The sequence below is a fragment of the Artemia sp. Qi Xiang Cuo genome, chromosome 3 (genome assembly GCF_049724085.1).
Source record: "Artemia sp. Qi Xiang Cuo chromosome 3, ASM4972408v1, whole genome shotgun sequence".
NCBI lineage: Eukaryota > Metazoa > Arthropoda > Branchiopoda > Anostraca > Artemiidae > Artemia > Artemia sp. Qi Xiang Cuo.
Genome location: NC_142796.1, coordinates 87,286,676 through 87,311,868, shown reverse-complemented (window position 1 = coordinate 87,311,868; position 25,193 = coordinate 87,286,676). Strand labels below are relative to the sequence as shown.

At 35.9% G+C, this 25,193-nt stretch overlaps 1 protein-coding gene across 1 annotated transcript in view; it reads left to right on the top strand.

The window, feature by feature from the left end:
- The window catches only part of LOC148954706 (uncharacterized), a 116,731-nt gene that overhangs the window by 52,655 nt on the left and 38,883 nt on the right, over positions 1 to 25,193 (top strand). The window contains exon 8 of the mRNA XM_089087210.1: positions 717 to 859. Within this exon, the coding sequence (XP_088943336.1) occupies positions 717 to 859 (143 nt within the window). The remainder of the gene's footprint in view (positions 1 to 716; positions 860 to 25,193) is intronic.

Below are 25,193 nucleotides of genomic sequence, written 5' to 3'. Positions count from 1 at the left end.
GTTCTCGGTCTGATCTGGTCTGCTTTCGGTCTGATCTGGTCTGTTCTCGGTCTGATCTGAAATTTGAGGATGGCCGGGTAAACAAGAACTGATCACTGTGGATAAGTGCGTGACACAGCAAGGATGGGCGGGTTAAATTAGGTGTTTTCGTTCTCCCCTTAATTGACACATTTCTAATATGTTCTCCTCAACCACAACACCAGTTTTTTTATGCTGCGGGTGAACCTCTTAGTTGTCTGTTGTTTAACTCGATTTCCTTTGTCCATAACACACTAGTCACACAGGAAATAACTATGAAAGATGGTCGAGTAATCGAGTTACTATTGCATTTATGTATGGAGAGGCATAAAATAGGATCAAATAACACATTTCACACACGATAGACATTTCACTACCCGACTCTGAACTGAAACTAAAAATCTGGAAGTGAGTTAAAACTAAACTTGAAATTAGCTTTGGTCAAGATTGAAGGGTTGATTGAAGAGCCGAGTATATTTTGTTTTAAGCACACCTTAATCGATTGACGGAAGCTTTTGATCAAAATGATTTACCGTCTAGGGTGTCCTTAACGAAAATGGGGATTTGTATTGAAGCAGAGCGAGGGAGGCAGGGTTGATAAATCCAATCAACTCGCTCCTTTAAATTGACTCTAAATCTGAGTGAAAATACTAACTGTTTTCAGGAGAAGTGCAATATTATTTAAGATTATATTTCAGGAAAGCCAACTTTAGAAGTTAAACAAAATAAAGAAGTAGAAGAAAAGTATCGTGATTTATTGGTTGACTTATCACTTTGGCAAAGTTTTTATGCTCAGAAGGCTCTTGAAAAGGAAGATGAACAGTCAAGAATATTTGCTGAGGTAATTTGATGTTATCTTGCCATATACATGACTGAGAAAAAAAAGGGGAGGGGACATAAAATCAATCATTTGAATTTTTTACGCCTTGAATAACCGTTACATACCATTACTACTATTAAAACTCATTGCAGCGTCAAGCCGCCCGAGGCCAACACAGGTACGCACGCTTTTCCTCCATCCCAATGTATTCGAAGCCTCCCTCTTTGCAGAGGGAGGCTTTTTCCAATTTTGCTTAAATATTTCCTTATTACCTTCTCCGATCCCATTCGTGTACGACCTGCTTTTCATTTGGCCCTGGATGGTTGACTGACAAGGTCAGTCTTTGTCAATATGTCATCCTTCATCCACAGAACATGATGAGAGACCTCACAAAATTTTCCATAAAAAGAAAGATATTAAAAAAAGTTTGAAGAATTTTCCCGCGTGTCAGTTTGGTTGATAGCAAATAAAAATGAGGGGAATGGAGTTAAACCCAAATACTTGGATTACTGCATATTATACTCGTTCTTTGTATATTTTCCATGAAAAGGAGTAGATCACCCGAGTAATATTTTGTAGGATTCCACCTGTGTACTTCCCCCTTCCCATTTTTTTTTTTACCGTTACGAAATGAGCGAGACTTTAGTGATTTTTAAGGATTTTTTTTGCCAGATTGAGCGTTGACTCAGTGACTTTTCTACAAACAAATTGCCTAGGGAGGAACGGGTACCACCAGCTGAAATTTTAAAGAAAGGTCAGGTTTTTTTTTGAAAAAGTGATAAACGTTTCCACTCATAATGATAGTGGGAATGGGGAATAACCAGGCTCTATAATGGGGTAAGGGTGGTAAATCAGTATTTACTTTCCCTGGTTAGGGTCAAGGGTGTAGGGTCCAATTATTTGGTATATAGGTACTTTTAGGTTTAAGCCTAGATATTTGGATTTCTGTGCCCCTCACTTGTTCTTTATACAGTCTTCCTGAAAAGAAGTAGATGCCCCGTGTAATATTTGGTAGGATTCCACCTGTTTATCCCCTCTTCTCCTCAGTCCCATCATGTGTTCTAAATATTTACGAAATGATAGCCAAATTGAACGTTGAATCGATGATTTTTTTACTGACAAATTGCCAAGGGAGGAATGGGTTCAATGAGCTGAAATTTTGAAGAAAGGCCAGGGAATAATTTTTTTTTTGTGAAATAGTGATAACTATTCTCACTCACAATGCTACTGGGAATTGCGGATAATGTAGCCTAATGAGACTCTATAGCTTTCGAGGATGGTTAGTCACTATTTAATTCCTATGGTTAGAGTTTAGGTTCCAACCATTTTGTATGTGGCTTACCTTTCAAAGAATTTCTTACCTTTCAATCACAATCCACATTTTTTTTTTCTGCGTATCCAGTTACTGCAGATTATTACGCGACAAGTGTCAGTCATTCGTTTTTATACAATTTAGTAGATGTATAGAATACTTCCCATAAAAAGTGACTGTTAATTTTACAAGACTTCGATCTTGAATAATAGTATGGGAAAATAGATCGGATGCAATGGCAAAATTTGAAATATTTTTGTTTTTGAGGCCCAGTTTTAACTAAAATTTTACTATTTTAAATTAGTCTTCTATGACAAATATTTTACAATATTTCAGTTTGACTATTTAGTTTCCTCAAAAGCCAATTTATTGATCTACAAAACTACATTGGTTTGAAGAATGCCGGGATGTTGTGTTTTCTCCTTTAAGATAGGATAGGATACGGCGCTAGAACCTTAAAGTCCAAACCGGTGGTGCTGATATCTGTCTCAAAGCCCTTCAGCCAGGAAGCGCAATTAGGGGATTTTCTCTAAGACTAGTTAACTCTTCCGAAAGCCCTAACCCTATAGAAAAATAAAGTGGAAGAGCTTGAATTGGAAAGGGTCAGCTTTCTTTGAATATCGAGATGGTAATAAAAATGATTGAATTCAAATTTAATGAATGTTGCGTATTTTCAAAATGAAAAAGGCTTTCAATAATTTTAAAAACTAAATTAAAAAGTACCTTTTGCTCTGACGTCTTTTTAGCTTGTTGCAGTGATCATTGAATGGAGTGAGTCAATAATGTTATAAGCTCCTCTGTCTCTTAGTTCCTCATGCCACAGCATACAGAACGAGTTTTCTGACCCAACAGATCCTGGATATTTCGCATGTACCTTTAAAAATGTCTCATTGGAAACTATCAAACTACTTAAGAAAATGGAGAGTTTATTTCCGGGCAACTCTGGAAGCCAGATCACGTTCTGGAGGTCCACTGTGTATACTCTTTTATCGATACTTTCGTTTTCGCTTGCATCTTCCCGATACTTGTGAGTAGCTTCATTAGCCATATCTATGTGCAGCAACCATTCGTTTTTCCAAGAACTGTCGAGTTTCTGATCAGGGAGCTCTTCATCATCTACCTCATTATTATTGCCTTTCTCTTAATATCACTCACATGTCGGGCAAGCATCAGACACAGACATTTTCAAAGAGATATTCATGGGTTTCAGAGTCTCCTGTATGTTTCAACTGACATATGAATGTCAGGGGGCTTTTGTAAGAATTCATCTACCATAAGCTGGATAGTCAACGAAGAAGTTAAGTACTTTAGATTTGGTGCATTTTTCCTTCAGTAGTGGGAGGTACATAGCTTGAAGCTGTTGGTATGCGAAGTAATGTTTTTCTTCCATTGAGATGTTGTGTTGAGGTGCTTTATTTCCACGGTTCTCATGGACATTCTGACCAATAATGTAACTTTTAATTTTTTATACAATTCAATAAGTGCACCAGTTCGTAAGCCAAGGGTGTTTTGAAATGTTCTATTGCGTGCTGGGATTTTTGCTTTGAGCTGTCCCACGATTTTTAGAAGAAAATAAAGCCTCGATTAGTTTTTTTCTGAATTGTTTCTCTGGAGTTTCATAGGAGTCAGTCTTACAAACCCTGCAAGCCATTTGACCCTCAAATTCGTAAGGTTATTCCCAATAGCTCTAACCAGATTGCAAATTGATTTTCTTTTTTAAGTTCTTCGCACTGTTTCTTACATAATGGTTCACAAGGAGTTGATTCATTTAACGGGTGATGATGTCAACTTGTATCACGTTATGTTTTCTTTTCCACTTTTGGCGTTTTTTTGTCAAGGATGGGCCGTTATACTAAGACCTAATAGCGTACCAGAAACACTCCCAGTTTGTCCAAACGCGAGAAGGTTTCCTGGCCTTTCGTCTTCTGAACACTTGGTCAAGGGCAGATCAGGAAGTTCGGGTGGTAAGTCAGGAGCAGCTGGTCCTATCACTTGCTCAGTACTTAGCAGAGAAGCAATTTCATTAAATGTCTCCGAATCTTCCTCATCCAAAAACAATGGGTTGCATCAAATGTGAACTTTGTGTATGGTCGCCATCAACACCAGTGCCCGGTTTCGCTGGAACATACTTTTCATTATCGTCTAAGGTGGAATGCACAGCAGGTGATAACATACAGAAAGCTTGGGCTTAATCATAGGGAAATAGTCTGCAATAGATAATGAAAGTGTGATTTGCTTTTATTAACCTAGTAATTAGCGAACCTTGGCCCAAAGTAACCGAAAGTTTAAAAATGTGTTTAAAAAAATACTAATTAGTGTAATAAATCCTATTTTTAAAATACTAATTCAGGAATGGCAACTGTTACTCTGGTCAAGCTTCAGTAACAATTTTTGTCGTGAAAACAAATTCAACGGATTTTAAAAAAATGACCCTGTAACCCCTTGAAGATAGTGTCTGATCGAAATAAAACGTATACCACTGAAATTGATATTGCTGAAAACCCTTAACCAGGGGTTTTTACCCCCCCAACAAACACATTGTTTTTCAATTAGATTATCCTGTGCATACAGTAAACCTAGTTTCTAATGCAGAATTCGCCTTTTCATTGTCCTGTATTATGCTTTCAGTATAGCAGTAGTCAACTTTACATGTAAGTATATGGCATGGCTTGAGGGGTGATAATTTTGTTTTGTTTTAAGTTTCAACTTCGCTATTGACTTTTATTACAATTAGGGGAGGGGAAAAGGGACAGCAGCCAAACTCCTGTTTGTTTTACTTTTTACCTTAACACCCTTTTTACCTAATACCCTAAACAAGTTTTACCTTAATACCCTTAGGCTTTTTGGAGATTCGGGATTAAACATGCCACCTTTTCTCAATAAGGAACCTTGTATATAAAAAATGGCTCACTTATAGCCTACTCCTTAAAACACCTGGCCCAGGGGCTGTGGTAGCTATAACATCCCCTGAGGTAGCATTATTTGATTTTTCGACTATTTTGGACAAGATAGCTATTTCAAAATTTCGATCTAATATCTGTGGATGGATACCAGATAAAAAGGGAATAAGATTGGGATTGGTTATCCTTTCACTACTTTTAACATCATTTTCAGCATGTCCTAAAAATTTGAACTTAATACGCACAGTCATTCTTGAGATATTGCAAATACGCTTTTTTGATAAACTGGATGCGAATAGTTTATCTTGATTTAGTTTAACTTCCCCCTCAACATTCCCAAAAGTTTCACTTCAACACCCTTAGCCTTTCCGAACACACCAAGAAACATCCCCCGTATTCCTAATAATAAATCCTGTTTGTAAAAACGGTAAACTGCATAGTTCGCAATCCTTGCCCTGGGAGCTGTGGAAGGTATTGAATCCATGGAGGTATAGCTACTAGACTTTTGACAAATTGGGTTTTTCCAAATTTTGATAAATGACGAGGGAAATATTGCCGATAAGTCCTTCTGACATCCACCACATATACAATGTGTTTTATTGTGTTCTGCATCCCTCTCAGAAGTTGTGGGGGTTGTATCATCTTCTGAAGCATAGTCATTTTATGTTTAAATTATTTTGAAGAAGATGGCTATCTCAAAATTTTGATTTAACGTTTTTGGAGCGAGGGCAGCTAAAAAGGGTATGGAAGGAGGTCGCCAGCCCCCCAGCCACTTTTCAACATATCCCCCCCCCATAATGTCCTTAAAATTTCAACTTAATACCTTCAGCTGTTCTGAAAATATTGCAACTCGACCTTAGAAAACTTATGGTTGTGTTAGAAAACCGTCGGGGCACATATTCTTAAAAATCTCGATCCCTGTCAAATGACAGTAATGGGACTAGAAGGGTATACCAGCAAGACAACTTCGTTTATACGAAAAATATAAAAAGGCACAAAACATATGCACAAAGTCAAGAAACATGGTATAGTACATCTTGAAGCAATTCCTGTCTTTGTTCAGACACAACACAACCTCACATTTCTCATGACGAATCCGTGAAAACCCTTTTTTTCCTTTTGGGCACTTTTCACAGCGGCACTGGGCTTCCCGACCTTCTAAATGCACAGGGAAGTGATATAATTTGTCATATCGGACGCTTTCGATCGTGGAAATTGATCGCGCAGCAGGTGGGGACGGCGAAGGAGCCGGAGAATTCTCGGCATTGTGTTGCTGGGGAGGACGACCAGCTCTTCATTTACAAATCTGCTCCTCATATTCACACTTCAGCAGTGCTTCTGCAATTTTGTTCTGGAACTCGAAAAGTGACACTGGCTTATATGTGGGATCATGTTGCTCAAAGCGACGGTACTCAAGCCAGCTGTTGGAGATGATCACATCAATAAAGTAAAAACGGTCTTGAGGGTCCATTTTTTTGTTTTTGTTTAAATTTAATAAAGGTGACGAGTTGATCCAGCTTGTCCACTTCTATCATCTTGCGGTTGTAGTGACCAATAACTCCAAGTCTTTTCACATCAACCTTCTCCTTCTTCTCGTTACTCCATCTTTTCACTGCTCCACCTGCACCGCAATAATTCGACGCCATGTTTACTCCGCTGTTGTCGAACCAACGCACAAGGACAAGTCCCTTTTCAATGTCGCTAATTTTGTCCCACGACCATCGTCCTTTCTTCCAAGCTTTGCTTTGGCTATCCTGTCCTTTGTGATAGTTCCAGCTACGAAGAAACGACCTACTGTAGACTTTTCAAGCAATGGTAATATCGTAAAGCAGTTGTAAAACTATACTTTGTGATATACATGATAGTAAATTTTCTTCCACAGACGAAGAAGGGTTACTCCTTCTAAGTCTCCCGCTGTTTGTCTCTACTCCTTCCCAATTGGGGTACTCTTTCCCTGATAAATTTCAAAGACAGACATGTTACCGGAAGAATCCCAGACAACTACGTTTTTCAGTCCCCATAGTCTTAGCTTTGTCTTTATGCATTGCTTCATCCTCGTCTGGCCTTTGACGGGGGTCATCTGCTCGTCCGCACATAGGTTTTCCTCTCTTTCAAGATTGAAACACCACGCTCTAACAAGGGATAAAACAGGCCTGACTTCCCATAACACATCATTGTCGTTCCTGTCCTCTTCGGACGCAAAGTGGAGATGATTACTTAATTTATGGTATCGATCTGTTGCAAGTTGTATCTGCGAAAGATTCAGGGATCCTATAAGGATTGAGATACCATCCATTTGGCGTATCTCTTGGGCAGACTTTTGCCTCTTACTGCGATAGTTTTACCATGTTCCTTCATGTGGTACAAGTCTGTCTTTTCAGCCATAGTCTCAAAAAACTTAAGCGGAATATACTTGTAGAAGTACTCAACAGGAGTAAGCCCCTCAGTCTGAGAGTCCCAGTCTTGTCATTTGACGTACACTGACTTGTGAAAATTCTGACAACCCACTTGATGGCGCTAGTCACTAAATTGAACTTTCATTGATTAGTTTCGACTATCTAGTTTTAAATGATATTACAAAAGTAGACAAATAAATGATATGCCTACTTGAATTTCTAACTAGAAATTATCCACCTCTAAAAGACTTTTCCCACTGGTTTTCTAATTAAATTTTCGTCCACTGCAATGTTCCGAACAACACGTGTGTGATACATCAATAGATTGGTAGATGTCTCAAGAATATAAAGAGCATGGTTTTACTTACTACTTTTCACACCAGAAAGCATCTGATGGGAAAAATTAGCCACCCGTTTTTTGACGGGCTCCGGGGCGAAAGGGTTAGATCTTTTGACGTGCAAATTATGTTCTGGCCTAGGGAAGGCATAGTGGTTTTGAGCCCAACTTATGTTAATTTCTCATCATTTGGGGCTTCACTCTGTGATTTATTGTAATTTCTGGTCCTTTTGGGTTTCATCTTTTTTTTTATCAATGCTGATTTGTTTTACTTTCGCGCTTGGTACACTATTTGGTTTTATTGTTGCTAAGTTTTGGCTTAAGAGAATCCTCTATCTATCTTTGAAAAACTTATTTTGTGGAAAAAGTTTTTTTAATTAATTTCTGTTCGTTTTATATTTACATAGTGTTTTCAGAGCAAAAGAAAGTAATACTTTAAATCTTTTCGTTTTTTTAAGAATTTATAGTTTGGCCTGCTATTTGTATGCTTGAGAAAAATTTTCAGCAATTTTTAAAAACATACACCCTTTTAAAAATCTGGACACAAATAGTAGTGTTTAATTTAGTTTCATACCTTCTCTAGTGGACCTGAAATGGAAAACTTGATACCATTCGAAAAAAAATCTGTTAACTTTCTTTGATAGCTTTGACACACTTACGCTATTTTGATTTGGTTAAATTTTAAAGCCAGAAGCAGCCCCGAAAGTTTGAACATAATACCCTCAGTCGTTCTTGGGATACTGCTGAGATGCCTTATTGGGAATTAGCATTAACACAGTGCATTTTGGTTTAACGTTATGGCAACATTTAGTTTTTAAACGTAAAGTCAAATGGGAGGGTGGGCTTGGGAGGGGGATTAGTTGCCCTCCAATCACTTTCGACTATTAAAAAGGGCATCAGCCCTTTCTATTTTCAATTCAATGAGCCCTTTTCGAAGTTCCTACGACAACTCCTTCGATACAAAGTGCCCTGGTCTAAACAACGAAAAAAATCATACATTATACCCACATCGATCTCTATTCTAAAAATGTCAGGCCTTCCGATCACTTTCGACTATTAAAAAGGGCACTAGGCCTTTCGATTTCGAATCGAATGAGCCCTTTTTGAGTTTCTACGACAACACCTTCTATAAACACCTGATATGCCCCCAGGGTATAAATTACAACACTCACCCTAAGGGCTCAGAGGGTGGATGTCATACTCTAAGACCCACTTTCTAGAACTTTCAACTGCGTTAAACAAAATGGCTATCTCAAAATTTTGATTGGATGTGTCTGGGCAAATGGTGGGCGTAAGAGGGGCTTTAGGCTTTCTTCAATCATTTTAAACTGTTCAAAAAGGCACTAGCCCATTTCCAATCAAATGAGCCCTTTTGAAGTTTCTACGACAACGCTTTCAATAAAAACTTTATGTGCCCCCTGAGCATGACTTACAACCATTGCCCTTAGGACTGGGAGGGGGGGGTTGTCATCCACAAAGACATAATTTCCAGAACCTTATACTACACTAAAAAAAATGGCTATCTGAAAATTTTGATTGGATAGGTTCGGTGGAATAGTGTGCGTGAGAGGGACGTTAGTTACCATCCAATCACTTTCAACTATTGAAAAGGGCACTAGCCCTCTCAATTTCCAATTGAATAAGCCCCTTTTGAATTTTGTACGACAACTCTATCATTAAAGACCTTATATGCCCCCAGGGCATAACTTACAACATTTGCCCTGGGAACTCTGGGGGGTGGGGTTTGTCATCCTAAAATACATAATTTCCATAACTTTCTACTACGTTGAAAAAAATGGCTATCTCTAAACTGTGATTGAATGTGTTTGGGGAAATGGTGGGCGTGAGAGGGGGGTTAATTACTCTCCACTCACTTTCGACTATTAAAAAGGGTAGTTTTAATTTCCAATCAAATGAGCCCCTTTTGAAATTTCTACAACAACTTTCTATATAAACCTTATATGCCTCAGGGCATAACTTATAACCCTTGCCCTGAGGACTGTGGGGGGAGTGTCCTGCTCAAAGGTATAATTTCCTGAACTGTAAACTTCTTTGAACAAAATGGCTATCTCCAAAATATTATTGGATCGGTTTTGCAACACGGTCGGTGTTGAAGGGGTGTTAGTTGCCTTCCAATCACTTTCGACTATTAAGAAGGGCACTAGCCATTTCAATTTCCAATTGAATGATCCCTTTTTGAAGTTTCTACGCCGACGCGTTCTATAAAAGTCTTATATGCCCCCAGGGCATAACTTACAAACCTTGCCCTGAGGGTTGTGGGGGAGTGTCCTCCTCAAAAACATAGTTTTTATCTGGAAATCCACAACACTGAACAAAATGGCTATCAAAAATTTTGATTGGATGTGTTTGGGGAAAAGGTGGGCGAGAGAGGGGGGCTAGTTGCCCTCAAATCACTTTCGACTATTAAAAAGGGCACTAGACCTTTGAGTTTCCAATCGAATGAGCCCTTTTTCAAGTTTCTACGACAAAGATTTCAATAAAAACTTATATGCCCTCAGGGCATAACTTAAAACCCTTGCTTTGAAGACTGTGGGGGGAGTGTCCTGCTCAAAGGTATAATTTCCTGAACTTTAAACTGCGTGGAACAAAATGGCTATCTCAAAAGTTTGATTGGGTGTGTTTGGGGAAATGGTTGACGTGGAAGGGGTGTTAGTTGCCTTCCAATCACTTTCGACTATTAAAAAAGGCACAAGCTACTCCAATTTCCAATCGAATGAGCCCTTCCTGAAGTTTCTACGACGCGTTCTATAAAAACTTTATATTACTCCAGGATATAAGTTACAGCCTAGGCCCAGAAGGCTATGAGGGGGTTGTCATCCACAAAGGACTAATTTACAGAGACTAAAAATATGTTGAACAAAACAACTATATCTAAATTTTGACCGAATTTGTTTGGTGAAAACGTGGGCGTCAGATGGGAGCTAGCTGCGCCCCAATTACTTTCTACTATTAAAAAGGGCACTAGCCTCTTGAATTTCCAATCGAATGAGCCTTTTTTGAAGTTTCTACGACAAAGCCTTCTATAAAACCGTTATATGCCCCCAGGGCATAACTTACAACCCTTGCCCTGAAGGCTGTGTTGGAGTGTCCTCCTCAAAAAATAATTTCTCTGTGGAAATCAATTACGCTGAACAAAATGGCTATCTCAAAATTTTGATTGGATGTATTTCGTGAAATGTTGGGCCTGGAAGGGGTGTTACTTGCCTTCCAATCACTTTCGACTATGAAAAAGGGCACAAGCCACTCCAATTTTCAATTGAATGAGCCGTTTTCGAAGTTTCTATGACAACTTCTTCGATACGAAGTGCCCTGCTCTAAAGGAAAAAATAATAATAAATGATACATTGTGCCACCATCGTTCTTACATGCCCTCAGGGCATAACTTAAAACCATTGCCCCGAGGATTGTGGGGCAGTGTCCTCCTTAAAAACATATTTTCTATCTGGAAATCAACTACGCAGAACAAAATGGCTATCTCAAAATTTTGATTGAATGCATTCAGTTACCTGAATGCATTCAACGGAGTAAGAGCTCTTCGCGCCAGGACCTATTACAAGTGAATGAATTGGTCTAGTTGAACAGTTAATATTAACCGTGATAAATTAGTCTGCTCTGAGCTGAACTTATGAACTTTGATATTTGAATTTGGATAAGTTTCTATAGGATGGGGAAGAGAAAGAAGAAAATGGAAGAATCTTTGAACTTGTCTGCGTCTACGGCAACGAGCCAAGATGATAAAGTTTCTATAAAGGCTTTAGCAGGAACTATCAGTTTGATTTTAGAAACAGTTAAAGGAAATACTGCCACCTTAGAATCATTAAAATCTAACATCAAAGCAATTGAAGATAATGTAAAAAAATTCGAAGAAATTGTTTCTGAATCGAGTAAAGAAGTGGCGCAGCTGATACCGTGTGTTCAGAATGTTGAATTAGAGACGGCAAGCTTTAAAAATCAAATATCTGTGTTGACGGAGGAAAATATAGCGCTTAAATATCGCTCACATATCGACAATATGTCCCTTACTCTGATGAAATTGGAAAGTAATGAAAATGATAAACATTTAGTGATGTGGAATGTGAAAGTTCAAGATGAAATAAGAGCACAGGAATTACTGTCTAAAGTTGTTATTGAAGGCCTTGATCTCCCAGCCCCAAACCCAGTTAAGCTGGTGAATTTCAGGGAAAATGCCAAATTCTTGAAATTTGAATTGCAATCGATGTTAATCAGGAATGATATTTTGAAGAACGCCAAGAAAAGCATAAACAAAAAAATTGGAAGATTCGAGAAAATATACCTGACGGATGATACGCCGAAGTCTGTTTGTGGAGTTCGAAAGAGGTTGCTTCATGTTAAACTAAATTGCACGATTTTGGAATTGACTCTTGGTTGTTGAAAGGTGTACCCCCCTGCCTAGTTATCAAGCGGCGAGATGGAACGAATGAACGACTAACAGTTAGTGAAGGTTTCGCTCTAATTACTGACCTTGAAAGGAAACATGGTGGTCGAATCGCAAATATGAATACATGATTTTTTTTTAAGACTGATTGTGTTGATATGATAGTGGATTAGTTTTGTTAAATAATGTGAGTATAAGTGTTCGATATTTATTTGGGTTGGAATAAAAAATGTGGTGGGTTCTGTGCGGTTTGATGTATTTGGGTGATATTATTATGATGAAGAATTTATTTAGTGCGAGTTTTAGTGTTTGTAATTTTTTGTGGGAGAGGTATGGGGGGGGGGGTACTCTTTGGCGTGAGATCAGTACATGATAATGGTTAGTCAAGTTCACGACATCCCTACATCTAGGCTGGAGGAATTGGAAAGAAATTCAGCTCTTTTTAGTAATGTATTCCAAACGCCCCTAGCCCATGATAATATTGAAATTTTAAACTCGTTTTTAGTCCCCCCAAATAAATATTTATTTTCTCGTGAAATAGTTCATAAGAACCCAAATATGAGGAGAATATCTCTTTAGAACTGTCGTGGATGGAGGAGTGGGCATGCTACAATTTAAACAATTTTATTTGAATCTGGTACGGATATTTTTGGAGTTTGTGAAACATTTTTAGATGAAATTTCGGCAAAAAAAATTAAAATTAGTGATTTCCAATTTTTTTCACGTAAGTAGAACTCAACAAAAGCAAGGTGGTTTAGCATTACTGGTTAAAAATTATATTCCGGCACGACTGAAAGATGAATTTGTATATTTGAATATAGAGATGATTTTCGAAAGCTGTATTGTTGAATGTTTTCTACCAAAAAATGATGAACATTTAATTGCTGTAATCTATCGTCCTCCCTCATCCAATAAGGCAGATTTTATTGATAAATTTGAAAATATGTTAAGTGTGATATCAAATCTTCGAATGCCATTTTTAATCCTTGGGGACTTCAATATTGATTTAATGGGATGTCTCCTTTCTAGACAGCATGGAATCGACCACATGTCCTTCAGTTTTTAGAATGTAACCTTTCTCATGGTATGAACTCAGTATGTTTTATTCCGACACGCATAACAAATTCTTCTTTTTCTCTGATTGATAATATTTTTGCACCTTATCCATGTGAGGCTACATTCGTGGTTATGGAGGATACATCTGATCATTGTATTTTAATGTCTGACTTCAAAGCGCAAAAGATAGTCAATAAAGAAAATCATATGAAGAGGAGAAATTTTTTACAAGTAAATATGAATGAATTGAAATCTACTCTTAGCGATGTAGGATGGAGTGAATCTATTAATGAGAATGACCCCAACATATCTTTAGATATATTTTATAAAATTTTGAATGAAAAACTGGACCTACATTGTCCATTTAAAACTACACGCCGGAAAAGAACCTCACCCAAACAACCTTGGATAAGTCCATCACTTCTAAAATCTATCAAGGAGAAAAATAGACTCTATAAGATAAAAATGAAATACCCCTCAGCTCATAATGTACAGCGATTCAAAAATTATAAAAATTTGCTAGTTAAAACTCTCAGAACAAGTGAAAAAATGTATTATGAAAATGCATTTAAAAAATCTGATTCACCTCGGACTACATGGAAAGTAGTTAGGAAAAAAATTGGAAACAATATTAAAAATTCACACCCTGAAGTGATCATAAATTAAAATGGTGTTGAGTTGAAGGAGAAGGATGTTGTTGCAGAATATTTTAGTCATTATTTTTCTCATATTAGTTCTACCGTTGAACTGGAATCCCCTGAATCTCCATCTAATTCATATAAAGAATATCTCCCGCCATCCGAAAATTCCAGTATGTTCCTGGCCCCTGTCACTCTCGGTGAGTTCCAGAAAGTAATTATGAATCTAAAGAGTGGTAATTCTCTAGGTCTAGGTGGGCTCTCCACAAATATTCTGAAAGAACTTGTATGTGTAATTCACGTCCCGTTGCTTCATATTTTAAATGCATCTATGTCATCAGGGATCTTTCCGGAAGTATGGAAATCTGCACGAGTTATTCCAATTCATAAGAAAGGTGATAAGACAAATATAGGTAACTATCGCCCAATAACTATTCTTTCCCCCATATCTAAGGTTATTGAAAATATTATTCAAAAAAGAATTGTCTCGTATCTTGATAAAAAGAATTTATCTACTAAAAATCAGTTTGGATTCAGGGCGGGTCATTCTACTGAACAAGCTATTGCAGCGTTATTTTTAGAGATTAATGATTCATTAAATTATGAAAATCATGTATCTACTCTTTTCTATGATATAAAAAAGGCATTTGATAGGCTAAACCATGAAATTTTATTGGAGAAAATTAATAATGCAGGTATTAGAGATAAAGGCCTTGAGCTAATAAAATCTTACTTGCATAGTCGAAAAATTTAGGTAGAAGTAACTGGGAACCTGTCAAGCCATATTGTTATTGATGATGTTCGAGTCCCCCAGGGATCAGTATTAGGGTCATTACTATTTTTGATTTATATAAATGGCCTTTCGAGGCGTTTACCCCAAGATAGTAGTTTAGCAGTAATTTTTGCAGATGATACGGTGTTGACAGTAAAAGCTAAAACCCCATCTTTGTTGGCTGAGAAAATGGTGACGGCAATGAATTCTTTGAATAAATGGTTTGCATGTAACTACCAGACTCAAAATTTTACTAACATTGAATTCATGATTTTTCGGTGGTCACAGTGGACAGTAGATAAAATTATCATAGAAGTGTTAATAGTAAATGAAAGTAGGATAAAAAGAGTAAATTCATTTCGTTACATTGGGATTATTCTTGATGAGCTTTTATCTTTCCGTAAGCATTCTGATTATTTGAGATTGAAACTTGTCCATAACTTAGGTTGTCCTCATAGAATGAAACATGTATTTCCTTTTTCCATCCTTAAAATTTTATATCATTCTCTAATTGAATCATATTTTAAATATTGCCCTGTAATATACCTCAACACATTTATGGTCCATCTCCAACCTCTTCATATAATCCAAAATAAGGCGGTTAGAATCCTGGGTACTTTTGTTCATCGCCCAGTGAGGCTTCAAAATCTTTCAGAAACCCAAACTTTATATCGTTTTCTCAATATACTTTATCTCAAACAACTGAAAGACCTGCATACAGCAATGTGGTATTATGATATCCAATCTTCGGCAAATTATTTCCATGATCTGGGTATAATTGAGACTCCCATTTCTCCTGCCCACCACGTCCGCTCCAAGAAGTATCGCCTTCTCCCAATTTAATCTGAAAGAGCTAGATTCTCAATCAGATACCAGATCCCTCATATTGCAAATAAATTTTATTTAATAGATGCGTTCCCAAGATTCAAGAGCCGATTTTCTTTGAAAAAACATATTTCAAAAATTGTTCTTTGCCTGGATGTTGGGATTGGTGAATTTGGATTTTAGTATGAAATTTGTTGTGGTGTTCTCACGCTGGGGTGGCCTCCTCTGTTATCTCCTACCATGTGTGTCTTCTTTTTTTTCATTATTGATATGCTTTATTTGTTAATTCGGCAGTTTTTTTTTACGTTTTTGGCCGACACATCGAGCCCTGCTCCCCGTCGGCCAGTTTAGAAAATTATCTATTCATACAATTTGTTTGTTAAATAAACTTATTCTATTCTATTCTATGTGTTTGGGGGAATGATGGGCGTGGGGGGGGGCTAGTTGCCCTCCAAAAACTTTCGACTATTGAAAAGGGCACTAGCCCTTTGAATTTCCAATCGAATGAGCCTTTTTTGAAGTTTCTACGACAACGCTTTCTATAAAAAACCTTATATGCCCCAGGGCATAACTCACAACCCTTGCCCCGAGGGTTGTGGGGGAGTGTCCTCCTTAAAAACATATTTTCTATCTGGAAATCAACTACGCTGAACAAAATGGCCATCTCAAAATTTTATTGGAATGTGTTTAGGGGAATGATGGGCGTGGAGGAGGGGGCTAGTTGCCCTCCAATCACCTTCGACTATTAAAAAAGGGACTAGCCACTGCAATTGCCAATCGAATGTGCCCTTTTCGAAGTTTCTACGACAACTCCGTCGATACGAAGAACCCGGGTATGGAGAAAGAAGAAGAAGAAAAAAAATAATACATTGTGCCCACATCGTGTTTACTTAGGCAGCGCTATCGCGCTGCCTATGATATAGGTACAGCAATGAGTGAATATTTACAGAAAAAAAGTCAAATACTTAAAAACGTTACCACCGAGAATTGATGTTTTCTTGTTTGGATTAACAAGCTCCTTTTTAAACCAAGGGCAAAAAAAAAATCACCATTTGTGCTGTTAATTACAATTTTGCTATGCTTAAAAAAAAATATGCTCAGTTCTTAACAGGAGAATTCCTTGCGGCACACGGAATTGAACTGGGAAACTTCCGATTGAGAAGCTCGGTTCCTTCCCCTTTGCTGCCGCAAGGTGATCATTAATTTTATTTTTAATATAGAATATAAATTTTAGAACCTATTGAATGATTTCATATTGTCTAGTTGGTTCGAAGCTTCACTTTCGTGCATTTATTGTAAACGGAATGAAAACGTGGTTTTTATTTAGTGTTTGGCCTCTACAGAAGGAAACTATAAAATTCTGAAAAATACTTTAAACTATTCTAGTTGCTATATGATGATATTAATTGGTGAAAGCTCAGCAATTCGAGTTATTATTTCAATGTAAATTATTATTTTTTATTTTTCAATACTACACTATTATAATTTGTGTGGAGGGCAACCAGAGCCAGTTCCTCCCCCTTCTTCTTGCCCTTTGTAGGTGTCCCGCTGCTCAACAGTGATTGCAATTTTGTAGTTGTTATTTTAGTCAAACTAGTCGAAAGGTCTAATAGCTATATTTCCAGGCATATCATGACCCCATAGACCCGGGATAATAATTGTAAATTATGCAATTTGGTCATTGCTTATATGCAGAATTCGTCATTAGGAAAAGGGGAAATGTTTGATTCTAGGTATATCCGAAATGAGAAAGCATATTAAAGTGAAACTTTGGAGAATGTTGAGGGACATTTTAAAATAAATCAAAATACACAAGGGGGGGGGGTGTTCGGAAAGGCTAAGAGTATTAAGGTGAAACTTTCGGGAAGGTTGAGGGACCTGTTAAAATAAATCAAAATATATAATTTGTATCCAGTTTATCAAAAAGGTGTATTTGTAATATCTCAAGAATGGGTGAGGGTATAAAGTTCAAAACTTTCAGAACATGTTAAAAAGGATGTTAAAAGTGACTGGAAGGCAACCATTCCCAATATTATTTCCTTTTTATCTGCTCTCCGTCCAAGGATATTAGATCAAAATTTTGGAATAGCCATCTTGTTCAAAATAGTAAAAAAAATCAAATAACTAGGGATGTCATAAACCCCAGAGCCCCTGAGAGCAAGTGTAATAAGTTATTAAGTTAACATTGTTCATATACAAGGTTTTGAGTCTCTGAAAACTGTAAGGGTATTAAGGTAAAACTTTTTAGAAAACGTCGAGGGGAATGTCTAACAAAATCAAAACACTATATACACAAAGTTTGTCAAAAGACACAACAGCCATATCTAAGGAACGACTAAGGGTAGAAATCTTAAAATGAATAAAATCAAATTGATTATTCAAGTCAAGGTTAAAACGAACAAAAATCGCAGTAAACAGAAGTTTGGCAACTGCATCCTTCCCCCTCCCCTAATTGTAAAACTATAAAGCCTATTGCGTCATTTGTCCTTTGCTGAAAACAAATTATATTTCAAATGTGTTCTATTATATTTATAATATAAAAAATTAATATGTATATTGAAATAAAATCTCGATTTGCTGGATTTTCAGCACTTAATATCAATAGATATCAAATACTCAATTTATTTATATTTGTTCTTCCTAAGAAATGTTCAAGATACATATAATTAAAAAAACAACACAAATGACGCAATAGGCTGTATACTTTTACAATTAGGGGAGGGGGGCAGTAGCCATACTCTTGTTTGTTGTGATTTTTGTTCGTGTATAATCTGAGATGAATATTCAATTTGGGTTTTCTTCGTTTTAAGATTTATTTATTCATTTGCATTGGTAGCTGCTATCTGCATGTTTACTATGGTTGTTTATTTGGGTTTTTGAAATTGCGCTGTCTTTAAAAAACCGAAAAGATTTAAAATCAAACAGTTTGTAGTAACAAACTGTAAGTAGGGAGCAACCCGGCTCAATAGTAACCGAAACTAAAAAAAATGGAATTTTTATACCAATAGATGTATCAAAAGAATGGACATTTTATGCTAATTTCAAATATATAAGTTTAATCAAGTTTAGTCTTACCCATAAAAAGTTATGAGCCTGAGAAAATTTTCTTGGTTAAATAAACAATCAATGCAAACAAACATATAATAGATATTAATATAAATTAATAAATAAATCTTTAAACGAGTGTAACTTAAATTGAATATACAACTCAAGCTTGAAACGAACAAATATCACCCCAAGCAAGAGTTTGGGCTTGACTTCCTTCTCTCACTGTAAAAGTCTAAAACCTACTGCGTCATTGGCACTTTACTGGAAACCAACTTTATGACAAATATTTTCTTTTGTACTTAATATTGAAAATAAACATTAAATTATAGAAAAATTTTGAACTGATGAGCTTTCAGCAATTAATATCATTATACAGAAAATATTCAGTTTAATTTATTAGCTCTTTTTAAAGTTGTTAAAGACGAATATAGTTTCCCTACACACAAGTGTTTGGATTCTGCATCCTTTCCAAACTTTAAATAGAAAACACAAGCCAATTCCGTCATTGGCACCCTACCGAAAACGCATTATACTATAAATATTTTCTTTTCCAGTTATTATAGTAGTGAAAATAAAAGTACAATTACAGTCAAAAAAATCCTGGAACTGATGGATCTTATAACAATTAATATCATTATGCATCAAATATTCAATTTTATGGTTTTTTACTTTCCAAGACTGTTCAAGACGCATATAGTTTTCAGTAAAGCGCCAATGACGCAGTAGGTTTTAGACTTTTACAGGGAGAGAAGGAGGTCATACTCAAACTCTTGTTTGTGGTGATTTTGTTCTTTTCAAGCTTAATTTGCATATTCAATTTAAGTTTCACTCGTTTTAAGATTTATTTATTAATTTACTTTAATATCTATTGTATGTTTGTTTTCATTGATTGTTTATTTAATTTCTGTTCGTCTTAAGTTTCATTTATACTTCAATAGGAAAATATTTTTTGTCGTTCTAAGCTTGATTTTCATATTCAGTCTAAGCATTACTCGCTTTAAGATCATTTTATTCATTTATATTATTACTTGTTGTATGTTTTTGCTATGTTGGTTTATTTAATTTTTAATTATTTATTATCTTTAATTATATAATTTAATATATAATTTTAAGTTTGTTTATTTAATTTCTGTTCGTTTTTAATTAATCAATTTTTAATAATTTTTAATAACTTTTAATTAATTTTAATTATTTTTAATTAATTTTTAATTATTTAAAATTTGTAATTATATGCTTTAATATATGATTTAAGATTGTTTATTTAATTTCTGTTCCTTTTAAGTTTCATTTATACTTCAATAGGAAAATATCTTTTTTCGTTTTAAACTTGATTTTCATGTTCAATCTAAGCATTACTCGCTTTAAGATTTATTTATTCATTTATATTATTACTTGTTGTATGTTTTTACTATGGTTGTTTATTTAATTTCTGTTCGTTTTGGGTTTAATTTATTCTTTAATAGTAATATCTGGTCGTTTTGAGTTTGAATTTTAAAAGGTATTTGTATCTGCTGACCTTAAGTTTAAAACGGCCTTTACTTTTCTTTGAAAAACTTATTTTTCGGAAAGTTTTTTTTTAATTAATTTGCCAGAAGAATCTGTCTTTTTTCTACAATTAGCCATGTCTTGATGCCTACTCAAAAATACAAGATTTTCAACTCAATACGTAATATATTATATATATACGTAATAATTTCTGTTTGTTATAACTTTTAATGTTGCTCCTTACTTTCAGTTGAAAAAACTTGTTTTTTTTTTACTTCATATTCTTTTAAGCCTATGTTAACAAAAATGAACAGAAATTAGTTTTTGTTCAAAATATGCCCAATTTTGTTCAGAATAGCCAAAGGCAAAATAGCTATGCCTCCAGATTTGGAAAAAAACAGCCCCCATGGCTAGTGCTGTAGTTTATGCAAGATTCCCATCGTCAACATATAATTTTTTTATGGTCATATAAACTTTGGGGAAGGAGGTTCTTGCGATTGGAAATAAAAAAAATTCTAGTTCTCTCTTTTAGAGTCAAGAGTGATTGGAAGACAATCCCTCCCCCTTCCAAACCCTATTTTCCCCTAAATTTATCCGATCAAAATTCTGAAATTTGTTCATCCATTTTGTTCAAAATAGTCCAAAAGTCAAATAGCTATGTGTCAGGGTGCACACCCCCTCAGCTCCCTGGGAAAGGGCTGTGAACAATGCAAGTTGCCCATTGTTAACATATGAGGCTCTCATGGAAAGGGGGTCGTATAAACTTTGGAGGGGCTCTTTCGATTGGAAATCGAAAGTTTTAGCCGATCAAAATTTTGCGATAGCCATTTTATTTAAGATAGTCCAAAGGTAAAAAAACGATCCCTCTAGGGTTGACCACCCGTCTTCCTTCTAGCTTCCAGGGCAAGGGTTGTAATTTATTCAAGTTGCCCATTGCAAATATGTAAGGTTTTCATGGAAGGGTTGATTGTGTAAACTCTGGAGGGCTTCATTTGAGTTTATGAGGACATCTCTTAAACTTTGGATCGTATAAACTCTGGAGGGCCTCATTTTACTGGAAACCAGAAATTCCGGTTACCTTTTTAAGAATCACAAGTAATCGGAGGGCAGCGAGGCTCTCGCCCTCCACACCTTTCTTTTTTAAATGTATCTGATGAAAATTCTGAGATAATCATTTTGTTCAAAATAGTCCAATGGTCAAATAACTATGCATCAAGTTTATCAAAAGGAGGATCTACAACATTTTCAGAACAGTTGAAGGTATTAAGTTGAAATCGTCAGGACACGTTGAGGGGGATGTTTAAAATTGGGTAGAGGGCTGACATCCCCGTTTTAGCCCTTTTAGTTGCCTTCCCTCCAAAAACATTCCATCAAAAGTGAAATAGCCATCTTGTTCAAAATAATCTAAAGGTCAAAGATCAAGTACGTGACAAGGTTTAAGTACTGAAATTAGTAACAGAATATAAAGAGGAAATACACAGAATAACATTTTCTCTCAAAAATTTCTCATCTTAAATTTTACTTTCAGTAAAGTTGTTATCTCTGCTTTCTACTGAAACAACATAATATACCCAAAAGTATATCCAAGTTATATCTGTTTCTCTCCAGTTTCTTTGCCCGCTGTCTAGCCCATTGATGGCTGGTGGCTCTTATAAGGCACACCAAGATTTTGCCTATAGCTCCTTTCTGATTGGTTGAAACGAGAAATCATCTGCATAACCAGAAACAAGAGACCGAGAGCTATCGAATGGTTTATTACTTTGCCCCTTTATAAGTCATCTAATAACGTTCGCACAGTACGCAATTTGACATAGTGAAATTTTTTGGATTTTGTGAAATGAAATAAATCTGACTCGGGTAGTATTGAAGTTTATGTTGCTTGGTGAAGGAAAAAAATCTTGTGGTGTTCGTTAGTGTCTGACGGTTCCATCTGTATTATTTTTATTCATCCACAAGCAAGGACGGTTTTTAAGTATGTATCTTATAAGGCCCATCTACCCTAGAGGAGGGAGTACAATACGGTGGGACAAAAAGGGGTAGGCTCTAATCGATGTAGCCAGATCTCATCTCGTCAAATAGTATAACAATTTCATGGGTGGGGTGGACTTGAGCGACATGTTGATCGAGTTATATCGTACTGACATCAAGAGGAAGAAGTGGTACATGCGTCTAATCTATTACTTCCTTGACGTCAGCGTAGCCAACGTTTGGTTACTGTACAGGCGTAATCATCACTCTAACGCTGAGAAGCCCCTATCCCTTGTTCACTTTCGTGCGGATATTGCTGACTGGCTGCTCAGAGGTGCAGTCATCCCTGTAACATGGAAAGGTAGACCATCAAGCGAGTCTCCTGTTACTAACAGACCGCAAAAGAAAACTAGGAGTGACAGCATCCCCAGTTCCAGCATTCGCTTTGACAACACGGCCCGCTGGCCTGAAATTGTGGACGAAAGACAAAGAGTAAGTCCTGTGCAAAACACGCCCACACGTTGGTCAAGTGCCTGAAGTGTAATGTGCACCTTTGTTTAACCAAAGACAAGAATTGTTTCAAAGCATACCACTAAAGTGTTTTTTGATAGATAGATAGATAGATAGATTTATTTTCCATATACCAGTAAAATAATTACATAACAATCTACAAATCCCCACAAAGGCTCCATGGCCTGTAGGAGGTGGATTATGAAAAGATCAAATAAACATTAAACATTTAAACGCTTAAGATTTAAACAATATAAACATAAAATTAATATTTAAACATATAAACATAAGCATTTTAACTTTTAACATGTAAAGCATTTGCTTGATAAAAAAAAAAAAGAAAAAAAAAGAAAAAGAAAAAGAAAAAAGGAGAGCTCACTAAATAAGCTTTATCAAACTACAGTGAATCACAACATCTATAAAAAAAAAGGAGAGTTCACTAAATAAGCTTTATCAAACTATAGTGAATCACAACATATATATATATATATATATATATATATATATATATATATATATATATATATATATATATATATATATATATATATATATAAATTAAATGTAAAAAATTATATGAAAAAAACTATTGGCAGCAGGCAAAAATGAAGAAAATTAATCACATGAAAATAACTATTTTTTTTACTAATCTTTTGAAGGTGCCAAACGAGTGGCATTCTCGAGCCGATTCGGGAAGGGTGTTCCATGTCAAATGACACGCAACAACAGGATTAAAATCGGATCTTATTGTTGGTGTATGGTAAATTTGGATATTTAGAGAGCTACAGAGTTAATATTTTCACTTATCAGATACAAAAGAAGACGTAAATCTAAGAGACCGAGGAATATCACCATGGAGTTGACGAAAATTAAAAGACGCGAATGAAAGAACATACAGTTTTTTAACATGTAGTAATGGGTTAGTTGCCGAATAATTTTCATCTTGGATAAGATTTATAGTTTTATCGTAAGTATTCAAAACCAGTTTGAGAAAAAAAGGGAAAGTAGACATCGATATGACTGGACAATAGGAAACAAAAGAATGAATTAAGCTATGAAATAGGCTTCTTAGAATTGGTCCTGGAAAGATATGTTTTAGTTTTATTAGAATACCGAGTTTTCTTCATACCTTAATTTTAATGAATTCAATATGTTATTTAAAAGATAAATTTTCATATAGCAGGATACCTAGGAAACTGACATGGCCATCTTTTGGTCTACTAATAAAGCCTTTTGATATGTGAATTTAAGATAATTGAGGACAAGCCTGAGATATACGAGAAAAAAATAAAAACTAGTTTTAGAAACATTCAAGGCAAGAGAGTTAGCATCAAACCAAATTGAAACTCTCTCAAAGAGGTCCACTAACTTTGTACGAACCTCATCCTCTGTTCTCCCAGAAGTAATAAGGGTGGTATCATCGGCAAAAGTAACAAGAGAATCCGAGGTATCCAAACTATAGTTGTGGGTAAGGGAGACTGTTGGATGACATAGACGACAGCAATAAAGAGGATTTTTATTTCTAACTGCAAAAATTAGGTCATTTATATAAATTAAAAACAGTGCCGGCCCTAAAACTGATCCTTGAGGGACCCCCTGGTCAACACTTGCTGGTGAGCGAAAAAGTGTATCAACAGAAATTATTCTACCAGACAAGAAAGACTTGAACCAATCAATCGCACTACCTCTTACGCCAAAATGAGAAAGTTTAAATAGAAGAATACTGTGGGTTAAAGAATCAAAGGCTTTACGAACATCCAGAAACAAAGCAGCAGGAATCAAATGGGAATCTATGGCAGAATGAAGATAATTCAGTAAAACTGCACAAGCGTGCTCAGTCGAATGATTTGCTCGAAAACCAAATTGAAAATTGTTAAAAAAATATTTAGAAGTAAGAAAATTATTAAGACGAAAAAGCATCGCCTTTTCAAATATTTTGCTAAACACAGACAACAAAGAAATTGGCCGATAGTTGGCTGGATCATTTCGTGTCCCCCCCCCTTATATAATATGATGACTCGAGCACGCTAGGTTAATAAGTTTTGTTAAGGGATAAATAATGGAAGGAAGTATGAACTTAATTACTTTAGTAGGAATATTATCAGGGCCAGAAGACGAACAATTTTTCAATCCCATAACAATTTTAGCTATTTCATTCTCCGTCGCTGGTTCCAAAAACATTGACTTCATACAAGGTGGCCCAAGATAAGACCTGAAATTGGATCCTGAAGGAGAAGAACCAACAGCCGAAGCGGTCGTTTTACCAATATTCGCAAAATATGAAGTAAATGCATCTTGAACATTCAGTTCACCTTCGATGATTTTCGCCATCGAGATCCAAAAGAAGGGGTTGATGGAGACTGAAAAGAGGGCCTAAGCACAGAATTTATAACCTGCCAAGTTCTTCAAATATCTTTACCACAATCTGAAAAACAATTAAAATAATACTGGGACTTGACCTTTTTACACAAAGAATTATACATATTTCTATAAATTTTAAATTGCTGAAAGCAAATAGCTTTCAATGAAGGGCGAGCAGACTTAAAGGCCCTCCAGAGATTATTTTTTCTCCTACAACTCCTAAGGAGACTAGGGGTCATCCAAGGATTTAGAGGAAAAGCATTCTTAGACTTATGATTAGAAGGTGAAACAGAACAAATATCAAGAACAGCGTCTTTAAAAGACTCTTAA